A 12,576-nucleotide genomic window follows, 5' to 3' on the forward strand; every position below is an offset into this window, starting at 1 on the left:
TTTTTTTTTTTTTTTTTTTTTTGTGGTTCTGGGGATGCTATACCCCCTGCCCAATTTTTTATTCTTTATTTTTGAAACAGGGTCTCATTCCTTCTGTCTCAGCTTCCCAAATGCTGGGATTACAAGCATGTGCCACCATGCCCACCTTCAGGAGTGAATATTTTTAAATGAAAAATTAAAATGTATTTGCCTTTAACAGCTTCTCCTATATGTATATATGGGTTTGTTTGTTTGTTTGTTTGTTTGTTTGTTTGTTTTGGGTGGTACTAGGGATGAAACTCAGGTCTTCTAACTCCAGGCTACATCCCAAGCCCTGTTTATTTTTAATTCGGCAATAGGATCTCACCAAGTTTCTGAGGCTGGCTGCAAACCTGTGATCGTCCTGTCTCAGCCTCCTAACTGCCACCATGTTCAGTTTCTATATGTTTGAAGGTATTATTCAAGGTATTATTTTAGATAGTAGAAGTGTTAAATTTCCAGTACCACATAGACTTAAAAGTGGGCTTAAAAGAATATCTACTTTGAGGGGGGGTACCTTTGGAGTTTTTTCATTGGGATAAATATGTGGATGTTTGTATTTTAAGGAGTGATACCTTTAATTCTAAGATAGTAAACTTTCAATAACTTTAGAGTGAAAATGAGCTCAAAATCTTTGGACACCAGTATTTATCAACTGATAAATAAATGACAGTTCTCATTTCACATGTGTTGAATAATCTCAATTCTACAAGTTAAGCATTCTAGACAGTCAGTGAATGAGCTTTATGTGAAATCTTGTATTTTTCACTAATCTGACAAAAATTAAATTTTAGCAGGTTCTAAGCAGAATAAATTTCCTGACAAAAGAAAAAGGAACTCTGTGGACTCAGATCTGAAAAGCACAAGAGAATCTATGATACCAAAAGCAAAAGAGTCCTTCCTTGAGAAGCGTCCCGATGGACCACATCAGAAAGAAAAATTTATAAGACATATTGCACTGAAGACACCGGGCGATGTGCTACGCTTGGAAGATATAGCAAAAGAACCAAATGAGGAAACGTACCACTCCTCTGCAAGCTTGGCACCTTCAAATTCTGGCCACCATTCTTCCAGGAGTAGTGACCAAATTCGTGTGGCAAGTACCAAAGAGACTAAGATACAGAAGCCCCACTTACCTTTACCTCAGGAAAAATCTACAACTAAGAAAACTAGCAACCTTCAGAAAAATAAAACTTCTACTAGCTCTGTGACATCAAAAGAGACAAAACTTCTACCTTTACTTTCACATGTTCCAAGTGCTGGTTCCTCTCGGGTGCCATTAAATGCTAAAAATTGTTCTCTTCCAGTTCCTAAGAAAGATAAAGAGCGTTCTTCATCTAAAGAATATTCTGGGCATTCTTCAGAATCCTCCAGACACAAGGAACACAAAGCAAAGACTAACAAGGCTGATTCTAATGTATCTTCAGGGAAAATTTCTGGGGGATCTTTGCGTTCAGAATATGGCACTCCTACAAAGTCTCCCCCAGCAGCTTTGGAAGTTGTGCCATGTGTCCCAAGCCCTACAGTACCTTCAGAAAAAGCCCCTTCAGATAAAGAGAGTTCAGGAAATTCCAATGCAGGTAGCAGTACACTGAAAAGAAAATTAAGGGGTGATTTTGATAGTGATGAAGAAAGTTTAGGTTACAACCTAGACAGTGATGAGGAAGAGGAAACATTAAAATCACTGGAAGAAATAATGGCTTTGAACTTCAGTCAGACTCCCGCAACTTCAGGAAAGCCTCCTGCTCTTTCCAAGGGGGTTAGATCTCAGTCATCAGACTATACAGTAAGTAGTTCTGTGACATTTATCTTTACTTGGAGAGGAAAAGATGAATTAGTGAAAGAGGGTAGATTATTAAAACTTACTTTAAAATTTATTGCAACTCATAATTAGACTGAAACTAGCATAATTCTTATTCAGTAAATGAATTTTGCATATCTTTTATTATTGTAAATCAGTGGTCTCCAAACTTTCTTAGTCACGTAGACCTTTTTAGTAACAACACAACTTTGAGCATGTACTCCAATATAAATGTATTATACTTAAAGATTATATACATGTACCACTATAATACTGTATTATTTCTGAAGCATATGCAAAAACATATTTTAAAAAAGAAAAAGATTAGTATTTTCCTATAGAAGTTATATAGAAGTTACTATAGACTAAGTTCTACTGGAGATTCTATAGAAGTTCCATATAAATAGAAGTTCTATTATTTTCTTCCTGCACCCCAACGGATCACCTTGCACACCCTCTGCTTTGGAGACCACTGCTGTAAATGAAGGTAGAGTGTAGAAATGTTGTTAATTGTGGTGTGCAATTTTATTTATAAAGTACTTCATTCTAACCTGGGGATAGTTGAATTACATTCTAAAATGTCTGTAAAATTTGGTGGGGAAGGTGTTAATATTCCAACCTAGTTAATATTCCAACACCTAAAATGAATTTTATTTCACAATAGGGTTTAGAAGAAAAGAGAGGGTAGCCACAGAGCTCTTGGGTGTTTACAGTCAGATCTTAGGCTAGCAGGTTATTGTAAGTGGTACTTTTCCTAATAGATAGTAAAATCAAATTGCCTGCAGTATAAAAGACTAGATTTAAAGCATGATGGTGAAAATTCTTAAGAAAGGTGTCATCCTGGCCCAGGTTATTGAAATAGAAAATAGTTTCTAGTTCTCTGAATAACTTCAGACATCCCAGATCATCCACTAAGTTGTGTTATAAAGTATTTCTGAATTTTCTCTTTACTTTAGGAACATGTTCGTAGTGGAACTTACACAAATACTTTAGAGCGTCTAGTGAAGGAGATGGAAGACACACAAAGGTTGGTTAGCATTATGATTAATTTGTTCTGTTTGACATACTGATGTTTATTTGGCTGGCTTTTGATTTACCTTAAAAAAGTGACGAGAAGCCAAGCATGGCAGCCCATGCCTGTAATCCAAGTACTTGGGAGGCTGAGACAGGAGAATTACAGGTTTAAGACCAACATCAGCAACTTAACAAGACTCTCAGCAACCTAGGGAGAACCTGTTTCAAAACAAAAAATGGCTAGCTAGAAGTGTAGCTTGAAGTCGAATGCCCCTGGGTCAAAACCCCAGCACCAAAAAAAAACTAATGAAAAATAAGCATGCATTTTGTGTTAGTACCAAGTTGTTTTTTGTTTGTTTTTTGATGTTGATTGTCTTAGAAATATAATGTGTTCTCTTGTTCCTAGGATGGATCAAAAGATCCAGGTTTTGGATCAGGCACATGCCTGTAATCCCAGTACTTGGGAGACCGAGACAGGGAGATTGCAGGTTCAAGGATAGCCTCAGCAATGTAGCAAGAGTCTCAGCAATATAGTGAGATCCCTGTTTTAGGATTTAGGGGCTGAGGATGTAGTTAAGTGATAGTTTGCCTAGATTTTTATAGTTTACCTACCATTTATTACATTAACATAAATTCCCGTTTCAAACAAAAAATAAAGGACTGGGAAGATAGTGATGATGACAACAAGCACTACTGCTAGAAAGCCTAACTGATATTATCAAGGGCGCACACACCTGTAATCCAAGCTGTTTACAAGGCTGAGGCAGGATGATCCAAAGTTCAACACCAGCCTGGGCAACTTTAGTGAGACCTTGTCTCAAAGTAAAAAGGACTGGGGATATAGCTCACTGGGAGAGCACCCCTGGGTTAAACCTCAGTATTGCAAACCAACAATAAGATCAGTTTATTGGTCTTCTAGTAATCAAATGAATGGTCTGGGCCAGTCTTTCTTAAAGTCCTGGGTCTAAACAAATGTTCAATTCCTTTATGCAGTAGAACACTATTCTAATATATTTATGGCTGAATGAAAGACTAATGCCTAAAATAGACTTTCTGTGTTTTAGTAAAAAATAGAGTACAATTTTGAACATCATGGTATATCTGGGAGACATGATTTGGCCTATAGTATAAGAAAACTTATTATATAATAGGGTACTTAATAAGTGTTTAACATGGTGTTGCTTTTAGATATCAACTAAGGTTTCTTTAAATTTTTTTTGTGTATGTGTATATATGTGAATGTGTGTGTGTGTGTGTGTGTGTGTGTGTGTGTGTGTGATACTGGGGATTGAACCCAGGGGTATTCTACCACCAAGCTACTCAGCCCTCTTTTATTTTTTTTTTTTAACTAGTCTCGCTAGGTTGATGAGTCTCACTACTTGCTGAGGCTGTCCTTGAACATGCACTCCTCCTGTCTCAGCCTCCCAAGTACTGGGTTTACATTTGTATGACACCATGCCCACCAGGTTTTTTTAATTTTTAGAGTAAACTATTTATCATAGCATTCCTTTAATTCTCAGGCTAGATGAACTGCAAAAGCAGCTACAAGAAGACATACGGCAGGGCCGAGGCATTAAATCTCCAATCAGAATTGGAGACCAAGACAGTACAGATGACGAGGATGGCCTCTTAGAAGAGCACAGGTACAGAATTTTTAATTATATATGCTCTGTTAAGGTTTACATTTTTAATTTGTTTTGTAAAATAAATGGGCCATTGGTGGGCATTTACATACTGAATAATGTATGCTGGGTTTGAGTCCATCTGTGATGCTGTTGAAAGTCAAATGTTAAGAGCTAAGTTTTACTTTTTTGTTTTTTTCTTCTGGTTATTATTCCTTTTCATAGAGACAGGATTACTGGCTTTTGACTATTAGCAGAAAAGAGGAGCAAAACATAACTTTTTCTCATGCTAGAAATTAATCTGGAATTACCATTGTTTTAAAGAAAGTTTTCTTTCCACATGACTTTCAAGTACAAAAGCCATATATGTTTTATAACTATTTAGTATTCAATAACTCTTTTTTATTTCAGGGAATTTCTAAAAAAATTTTCAGTTACAATTGATGCTATTCCTGATCATCATCCAGGTGAAGAAATATTTAATTTTCTAAATTCTGGGAAAATTTTCAATCAGTATACCTTGGATTTAAGAGACTCTGGTTTTATCGGACAAAGTGCTGTAGAAAAGCTTATTCTCAAGTAAGTAAAAAGTAACATTTTGCTTTTTATCTGTATAAAAAATTACTCTTAAGTGGGGCATGGTGATACACACATATAATCCCAGTATTTTTGGGAGTCTGAGACAGGAGGATCTCTGGTTCAAGGCCAGCCTTAGCAACTTAGACCATTTCACAATTTAAAGATAGGGCTAGGGATGTAGCTCAGGGGTAGAATGCCCCTAGGTTCAATCCCTAGTATCACAAAAAAGAAAACAATATCACAGAAAAGGGGAAAAGAAGATTGCTCTAAAAGACTTCTGACCAATGTAATCTCTTTTTTTTTTTTTTTTTAATAGTACTGGGAGTGGAACCCTTCTACCTCCGGGCTACACTCTCAGACCTATTTTTTATATTTTATTTGGAAACGGGGTCTCTTAAGCCAGCAAGGCTGGCTTCGAACCTGCGCAATCCTCCTGTCTCTGCCTCCCAAGTGTGGGGATTACAAACATATGCCACCACGCCCAGCCCCAATGTAATCTTTTAAAAAGTTAATTTCTTTTTTTCTTTTACTTTTTTGTGGTACTGGGGATTAAACTCATGGGCATTCTATCTCTGAGCTACACCCCCAGCCCAATTTTTTTTTTTTAATTTCAAAATAGGGTCTCAACCTGCAATCCTTCTGTCTCAGTTTCCCAAGTACTGGAATTTATAATGGTGTGCCACCTTACTTGGCCTAAAAGGTTAATTTCAATTGTGACCTGTTTAGTTTCCTAATCCTTTTATTGCTATTGGTATTTGTGTTTTCTTTTCTTTTTTTTTTTTTTTTTTTTTGGCAATTCTGGGAATTGAGCTCATAGGCATTCTATACTCTCAGCCCTATTTTTTTTTCTTCTTTATTTTGACACAGGGTCTTACTAAGTTGCAGAGGGCCTCACTAAATAGCTGAGGCTGGCCGCAAACCCACAATCCTCCTGTCTCAGTCTTCTAAGTACTGGGATTACAAAAGTGCGTCACCACACCCAGTTAGTTCTTTGTGTTTTCTTGCTAGTTGTTTGGCATATTATTTTATAGTTAGACTTAAGTTCAATATGTAACAAATGATTAGCAAAAGAACAGGGACTTAGGCTGGGCATGGTAGCACATGCCTATGATCCCAGTACATGGGAGGCTAAGACAGGAGAATCTCAGGTTCAAGGATAGCCTCAGCAAGTAGTGAGACCCTGCTTCAAAATAAAAATAAAATAGGGCTGAGGGTTTATCTTGGAGATAGAATGCCCCTCAATCCCACTACCACCAAAAAACAAAAAGGGCACTTAAACAGGTATACTTCCTACATAAAAGAAGTACAGACATGGGAAGTCCAGGACTGGTGTGTTGTTTTCACCATATAATCTCTTGTCCATCATTCTTAGCACCTTGTTGCTTTAGGTGCTACTGGAGCTACAGCTTTTATTTTCAGAGTGATTTCAGGCTGCAAGTGTACCCAGGTAAAAAGCAAGAGAAAGGCCAGGTGTGGTGGTGTATTCCTGTAATTCCAGTACTTAGGACGCTGAGATAGGAGGATCACAGGTTCAAGAACAGCCTCAGCAAGTAGGTAAACTCTCATCAACTTAGCAAGACCTTGTTTCAAAATGAAAAATAAAATTGGGCTAGGGGTGTAGTTTGGGGATAGAATGTCCCTAAGTTCAATACCCAGTACCAAAAATTTTTTTTTAATTAGAGAAAAGCAAAAATAGATGTTGAGATGGATAAATAGCAATCTATCACAATGCCTAAGCTAGTACGATTTCTCTTAGTATATGATATTTAGGTCTAGAGAGATCATAATAATTCTGATGCTGAGGGATTTGTTTTGTTTGTTTTGGTTTTGCAGTACTGGGAATTGAACCTCTGAGCTACACTCCAGCTTTATTTTTTATTCTTTATTTTGAAACAGGGTCTCACTAAATAGCTGTAATTCTGCTGTCTCAGCCTCCCAAGTACAGGTATTGCAAGTGTGCACCACCATGCCCAGTATTGATGCTGAATTTTATGAAGTACATTCTTAACCTGGCAGAAGCAGATGTCCTGAGATTTGATAAGTGTTCTCTTTCAACACTGCTAGCAAATGAAGCTTTGCCCACCAGATAACTGGAGCTAAACCAAAGAATCTGATCATCTTTAGACCATCAATTTTTTTTTCATGAGTAACCAATTACATTGATGGAGAGTCTACTACCATAGGATAATTTGTTTGCTCATTTCCCTGATTTTGTCAAATGTGATGGTAGAATTGTTTTGTTATGAACAAAATGGTCACATTGATGATACTTTGTTTTTTTCAGATCAGGAAAAACAGATCAAATTTTTTTGACAACACAAGGGTTCCTCACTTCTGCTTACCACTACGTTCAGTGTCCTGTACCTGTGTTAAAGTGGCTCTTTCGGGTAAGAGAAAGGTTTGGGGATTATAGTTGCCGTCACTATTTCCCAGTCAAAAACAAACTTCCTAAATGTAATTTTTTGGGTATATTACTAGAAAAAAATTCAGCACATGAAATTTAAGGTTTCAGTGGCTTAGAATGTGGCAAGAAGTAAAATAAGTAGTAAAAGTCATTGTAAGAGATTGTAGAGAAAATGATAATGAGCCCACATACCTATAATCCCAGCTACTCGAGAGCCTGAGACACACAGGAGAATAAAATTTCTAAGCTAAGCCCAGTATGGTGCCAGACATCTGTAATCCCAGTACCTGGAAAGCTGAGATAGAAGGATTATATGTTCAAAGCTACCCTCAGCAAGTTAGGCTCTCAGCAATTTAGTGAGACTCTGTTTCCAAATAAGAAATAAAATAGGATTGGGAATATACCCTGTAGGTAGAAGGCCCCTAGGTTACATCCCCTGTACCACACCCAAAAAAACCCAAACAAATACAATTTTTTGAAAGTTATAGAACCAAGCCAGGCGTGGTGGGACAAACTTGTAATCTCAGTACTTGGGAGGCTGAGACAGGAGGATTGCTCAGGTTCGAAGCCAGCCTCAGCTACTTTGTGAGGCTCTCAGCAACTTAGTGAGACCCTGTTTCCAAATAAAATATAAAATAGTTCTGGGAGTGTAGTCTGGAGGTAGAAAGCCTCTGGGTTCAACCTCCATTACCACCAAAAAAAAGTTCAAACCAGCTTCAGCAGCCTCAGCAACTTCCACTCTTATAATTATAAAAACTTAAAGGAGGGCTTAAAAATATATAGCTTGGTGTAGAGCACCCCTGGTTCAATTCTCTGTTGCATGTATGTGTGCATATATGCATAATCACAAATGGTAAAGTAGATCATAGGTTGAGGCTGGTTTCAAACCTGCAATCCTATTTCAGCTTCCCAAGTACTGAGATTACAAGTACGTGCCACCATGCCTGTCATAGATTTCTTTTCTTTTTCATGTTTATAGGAATACCTGTATACATTTTAGTATTTCAATTCTATTTAGTATTTTCTATTCATGTATATGTTTTATGCAAATCCAGTGTTTCTTAACACTTAAATTTACTTAAATAACTATCTTAATGCTTGTATTATATAAGTTGTAACTTTTAAGTAATTGGTATCATTGATTTTATATATATTCCCGATATTACCCCAGATACTTTGGACCTTCAAGCAGAAAACACCATCAAAAAAATGCGAGCGAGCGCATTTCATGGAATCCCATGTTTGGCAAGAAAGATTCTAGTAGAGCCTTTCATTCATTTTTTTATACTTGGCATTTCTGAGTGCCAGCTGTGCCAAGCACTAGAGAGAACAGCAGTGAAAAAAAAGTGTCTTTGATCTCAGGAAGCTCACATTTTAGTATGGAGGATACAAGCAATAAACAAATGTGGGTGTGCAAATTCATAAATGTTATACCAGATGTTAAATGCTGTGAAGAAAACTAAAATAGGCTACGGTAAATATAGAGAACACCATTTGGGAAGAGACATTTGCTTTTTAAATACAAGGTATGTGATGCCATGTATGGTGGCACACACTTATAATCCCAGTACTTGGGAAGCTGAAACAGGAGGATCCCAGGTTCAAGGACAGTCCCAGCAAGTAGTGAGACTCATCAACCTAGCAAGACCCTGCTTCAAAATAAAAATAAAAAATAGACTGGGAGGCCAGGCGTGGTAGCATGTGCTTATAATCCCAGCATTTGGGAGGCTGAGACAAGAGGATCACAGTTTGTTCATAGCCTTAGCTACTACTTAGTGAGACCCTTTGCAACTCATTGAGACTCTGTTTCAAAATAAAGAATAAAAATTAGAGCTGGGGGCATTGCTTGGAGGTAGAATGCCCCTGGGTTCCATCCCCAGTACCATAAAAAAAAAAATAGGGCTAAGGGTATAGCTTGGAGGTAGAATGCCCGAGTTTGATCCCCAGTAACACACACACAAAAATAAATAAAATAAAATAAGGTATTTGATGAGGGCCTTTCTGTTAAGGTGAGATCTGAGTAATGTTAGTTATACTCCTAAAAGGCCCTCTAATTTTCAGTAAGTGGACATATGCTCAGATGGTCTGACTTAGAAGTATTTTTCAGTGAAACTCAGCCATCTGAAGAAAGTGATGGAATGAGCCCTGTTCCTGTGTGAGAGAAGAACAAGTGTGTGTGTGTGTGTGTGTGTGTGTGTGTGTGTGTTTATTATAGATTGAACCCAGGGGTGTTTTACCTCTGGGAATACCCAACCCTTTTTTTTTTTTTGGTGCTGAGAATTGAACCCAGGGGGTGTTCTACCTCCAAGCTACACAGATCCTAACCCTAATTTTTTATTATTTTGAAACAGGGTTTCACTGAGTTGTTTGAAACAGGGTTTCACTGAGTTGCTGAGGACCTCACTAAGTAGCTGAGGCTGGCTGCGAACTTGTGTTCCTCCTGTCTCAGTCTCCCAAGTACTGGGATGACAAGCGTGCACAACCACCGTGCCCAGCTATTTTTTTAAACATGGTCTCACTGAGTTGGAGAGGGCCTCACTAAATTGCTGAGGCTGGCCACGAACCTGTGATCCTCCTGTCTCAGCCTCCCAAGTACTGGGATTATAGGCATAGACCACTGCACCCCACTAAGAAGAGCATTTTAAACAAAGAACAGCAGGTAGTGCAAAGACTGCAAGGCTGAAGCATTTGCTTTCAGTAGTTAGGAGCCTACTACTTGGATCCTAGTCATTTTTCTTTGTTTTTAATAGTCCTAATTAAATCAAAATTATCTCCCTACCGTTTTGAACTAGCAGTAATAATTATCTTTTCTATAACTTTCATAATAAACCTTGTCTAACAGTCTTTCGTTTCTTTTAAAATATCAAAACTCTCATCCTTCCCCATATTTTAAGATTCTCCAGTCCTTTTACAATCCTGGTCATCTTTCTGAATGACCTTCAGTTTATTAGTGTCACTCTGGAAGTATTCAGCTTCCCCCATAAATAGATGTACATTCCAGTGAGATACTTGCCCATATATCTCACCCATATATTTGTATTTATTATAACTTAAAAGTTCATTTGCTGTCATGCGAGGGCTTCATCATTCTCCAGCTGGGTATATCTGCTCTTAAACTTAAAAGTAAAACTTTGCATTTATCCATGTTAATTTTCACCTTGTTGATGTGGGCCTATCATTTAAAACCATTATTATAACCGGGTATGGTGGCACATGCTTGTAATCCCAGCATTTGGGAGGCTGAGAAAGGAGGATTATGGTTCACAGACAGTTTCAGCTAAATAGTGAGTCCCTTTCCAACTCAGTGAAAACCTGTTTCAAAATAAAGAATAAGCCGGGCGTGGTGGCGCACGCTTGTAATCCTCACGCTTGGGAGGCAGAGACAGGAGGATCGGGCAGGTTCGAAGCTAGCCACGCGCGCTGGCTTAAGAGACCCTGTTTCCAATTTTAAAAATGTAAAAATAGGTCTGGGAGTGTAGCCCGGAGGTAGAAGGGCTTCCAGGAACCCCAGTACCACCAAAAAAAAAAAAAAAAAAAGAATAAAATATAGGGCTGGGGGTGTAGCTCAGAGGTAGAATACCCCCAGGTTCCATCCCCAGTACTGCCACACACAAAAAGAAAAAGAAAAGCATTATTATAGCCAAGCATGGTGGCACAAGCATGTAATTTCAGTACTTGGGAGGCTGAGACAGGATCACAGATTTGAGACCAGCATCAGCAACTTTGTAAGGCCCTGTTTCAAAATGAAAAATAAAATAGGGTTGAGGGTATATCTCAGAGGTAGAATTCCCCTAGGTTCAATCTCCAATACTGCCTATAGGAGATGGGCATGGTGGTGTATACTTGTAATCCCAGCATTCGGGAGGCAGAGACTGGGAGACTGGAGGATCACAGTTTGTGGACAGCCTCGGCTACTTACCAAGGCCCTTCATAATTCAGTGAGACCCTGTTTCAAAAATAAAAAGACTAACTTAATGAGGCCCTCTGCAACTTAGTGAGACCGTTTCAAAATAAAGAATAAAAAATAGGGCAGAGGGTGTAACTCGGAGGTCAAATGCCCCTGAGTTCCATCCCCATACCCACAATAAATAATAAATAAATAAATAGACTAAAAACTAGGGTTGGTGGTATAGCTCGAAGGTACAATGCCTCTGGGTTCCACCCCCAGTACCACAAAAGAAAAAAAAAAAATAAGGCACTGATAAGCCTGTATAGTGGTGCATCCCTGTCGTCCTAGTTATTCAGGAGGCTGGGGCAGGAAGATTACTTGAGCCCAGGAATATGAGCAAGGACAACATAGTGAGACATCTATCTCAAAATAAACTGGGCACGATGGTGCACACCTGTAATCCCAGTACTTGAAATGCTGAGTTAGCAGGAAGACTGCAGGTTCTAGGATAGCCTCAGCCACGAGATTCTGCTTCAAAATAAAAAATAAAGAGCACTGTGAATGTATCTCAGAGGTAGAATTCTCTTGGGTTCAATTTCCCAGTAGCACAATGAATGAATGAATATTAATATATTAATTTGTATATATGTATGTTTTTAAGTATTTTTAGTAGCTTATGATTTGACTCTGCCTGTGATTTGATCAATTTGGTGTCTTTATTTCATTTAATGATATATTCTAGAAAGGCATTTTTGATAGTTTCAAATGTTCTATTTGTCTGATTATAAGTGAAAGTTGTAAAAAGCAAGCAGCATATTAGAATGGAGAGAACCCTGAATTTGGGGAATAGAGAAAACCCTGACTTTAAAGTTGGACCTAGGTGTGTGTGTGGGTGTGTTACAAGGGATTGAACCCAGAGGCATTCTACCTTCAAGGTATACTCCCAGCCCGATTTATTTCTTATTTGGAAATAGGGTCTCACTAGGATGATGAGGGTCTCACTACTTGCTGAGGGTTCAAACCTGTGATCCTCCTGTCTCAGCCTCCCAAGTACAGGGATTACAGGCACATGCCACCATACCCGGCCTTATTCTTTATTTTGAAACACTATCTCACTAAGTTGCAGAGGGCCTAAGTAGCTGATGTTGGCTGTGAACCTGCTTCCCTCCTATCTCAGTCTCCCAAGTACTAGGATTGCAAGTGTGCATCACCACTCCCAGCTTGGACCTGGATTTTTTTTTCCTGTGGT

At 38.4% G+C, this 12,576-nt stretch overlaps 1 protein-coding gene across 1 annotated transcript in view; it reads left to right on the forward strand.

Moving 5' to 3' along the window:
- Nucleotides 1-12,576, forward strand: part of SLF2 (SMC5-SMC6 complex localization factor 2) — a gene marked incomplete at both ends in the record, with an annotated part of 57,982 nt that overhangs the window by 14,002 nt on the left and 31,404 nt on the right. Inside the window, 5 exons of the mRNA XM_080694411.1 lie at nt 813-1,804; nt 2,776-2,846; nt 4,354-4,476; nt 4,867-5,034; nt 7,319-7,421. Of these exons, the coding sequence (XP_080550537.1) occupies nt 813-1,804; nt 2,776-2,846; nt 4,354-4,476; nt 4,867-5,034; nt 7,319-7,421 (1,457 nt within the window). The remainder of the gene's footprint in view (nt 1-812; nt 1,805-2,775; nt 2,847-4,353; nt 4,477-4,866; nt 5,035-7,318; nt 7,422-12,576) is intronic.

Source organism: Muscardinus avellanarius (genome assembly GCF_963383645.1).
Source record: "Muscardinus avellanarius genome assembly, chromosome: 4".
Lineage (NCBI taxonomy): Eukaryota > Metazoa > Chordata > Mammalia > Rodentia > Gliridae > Muscardinus > Muscardinus avellanarius.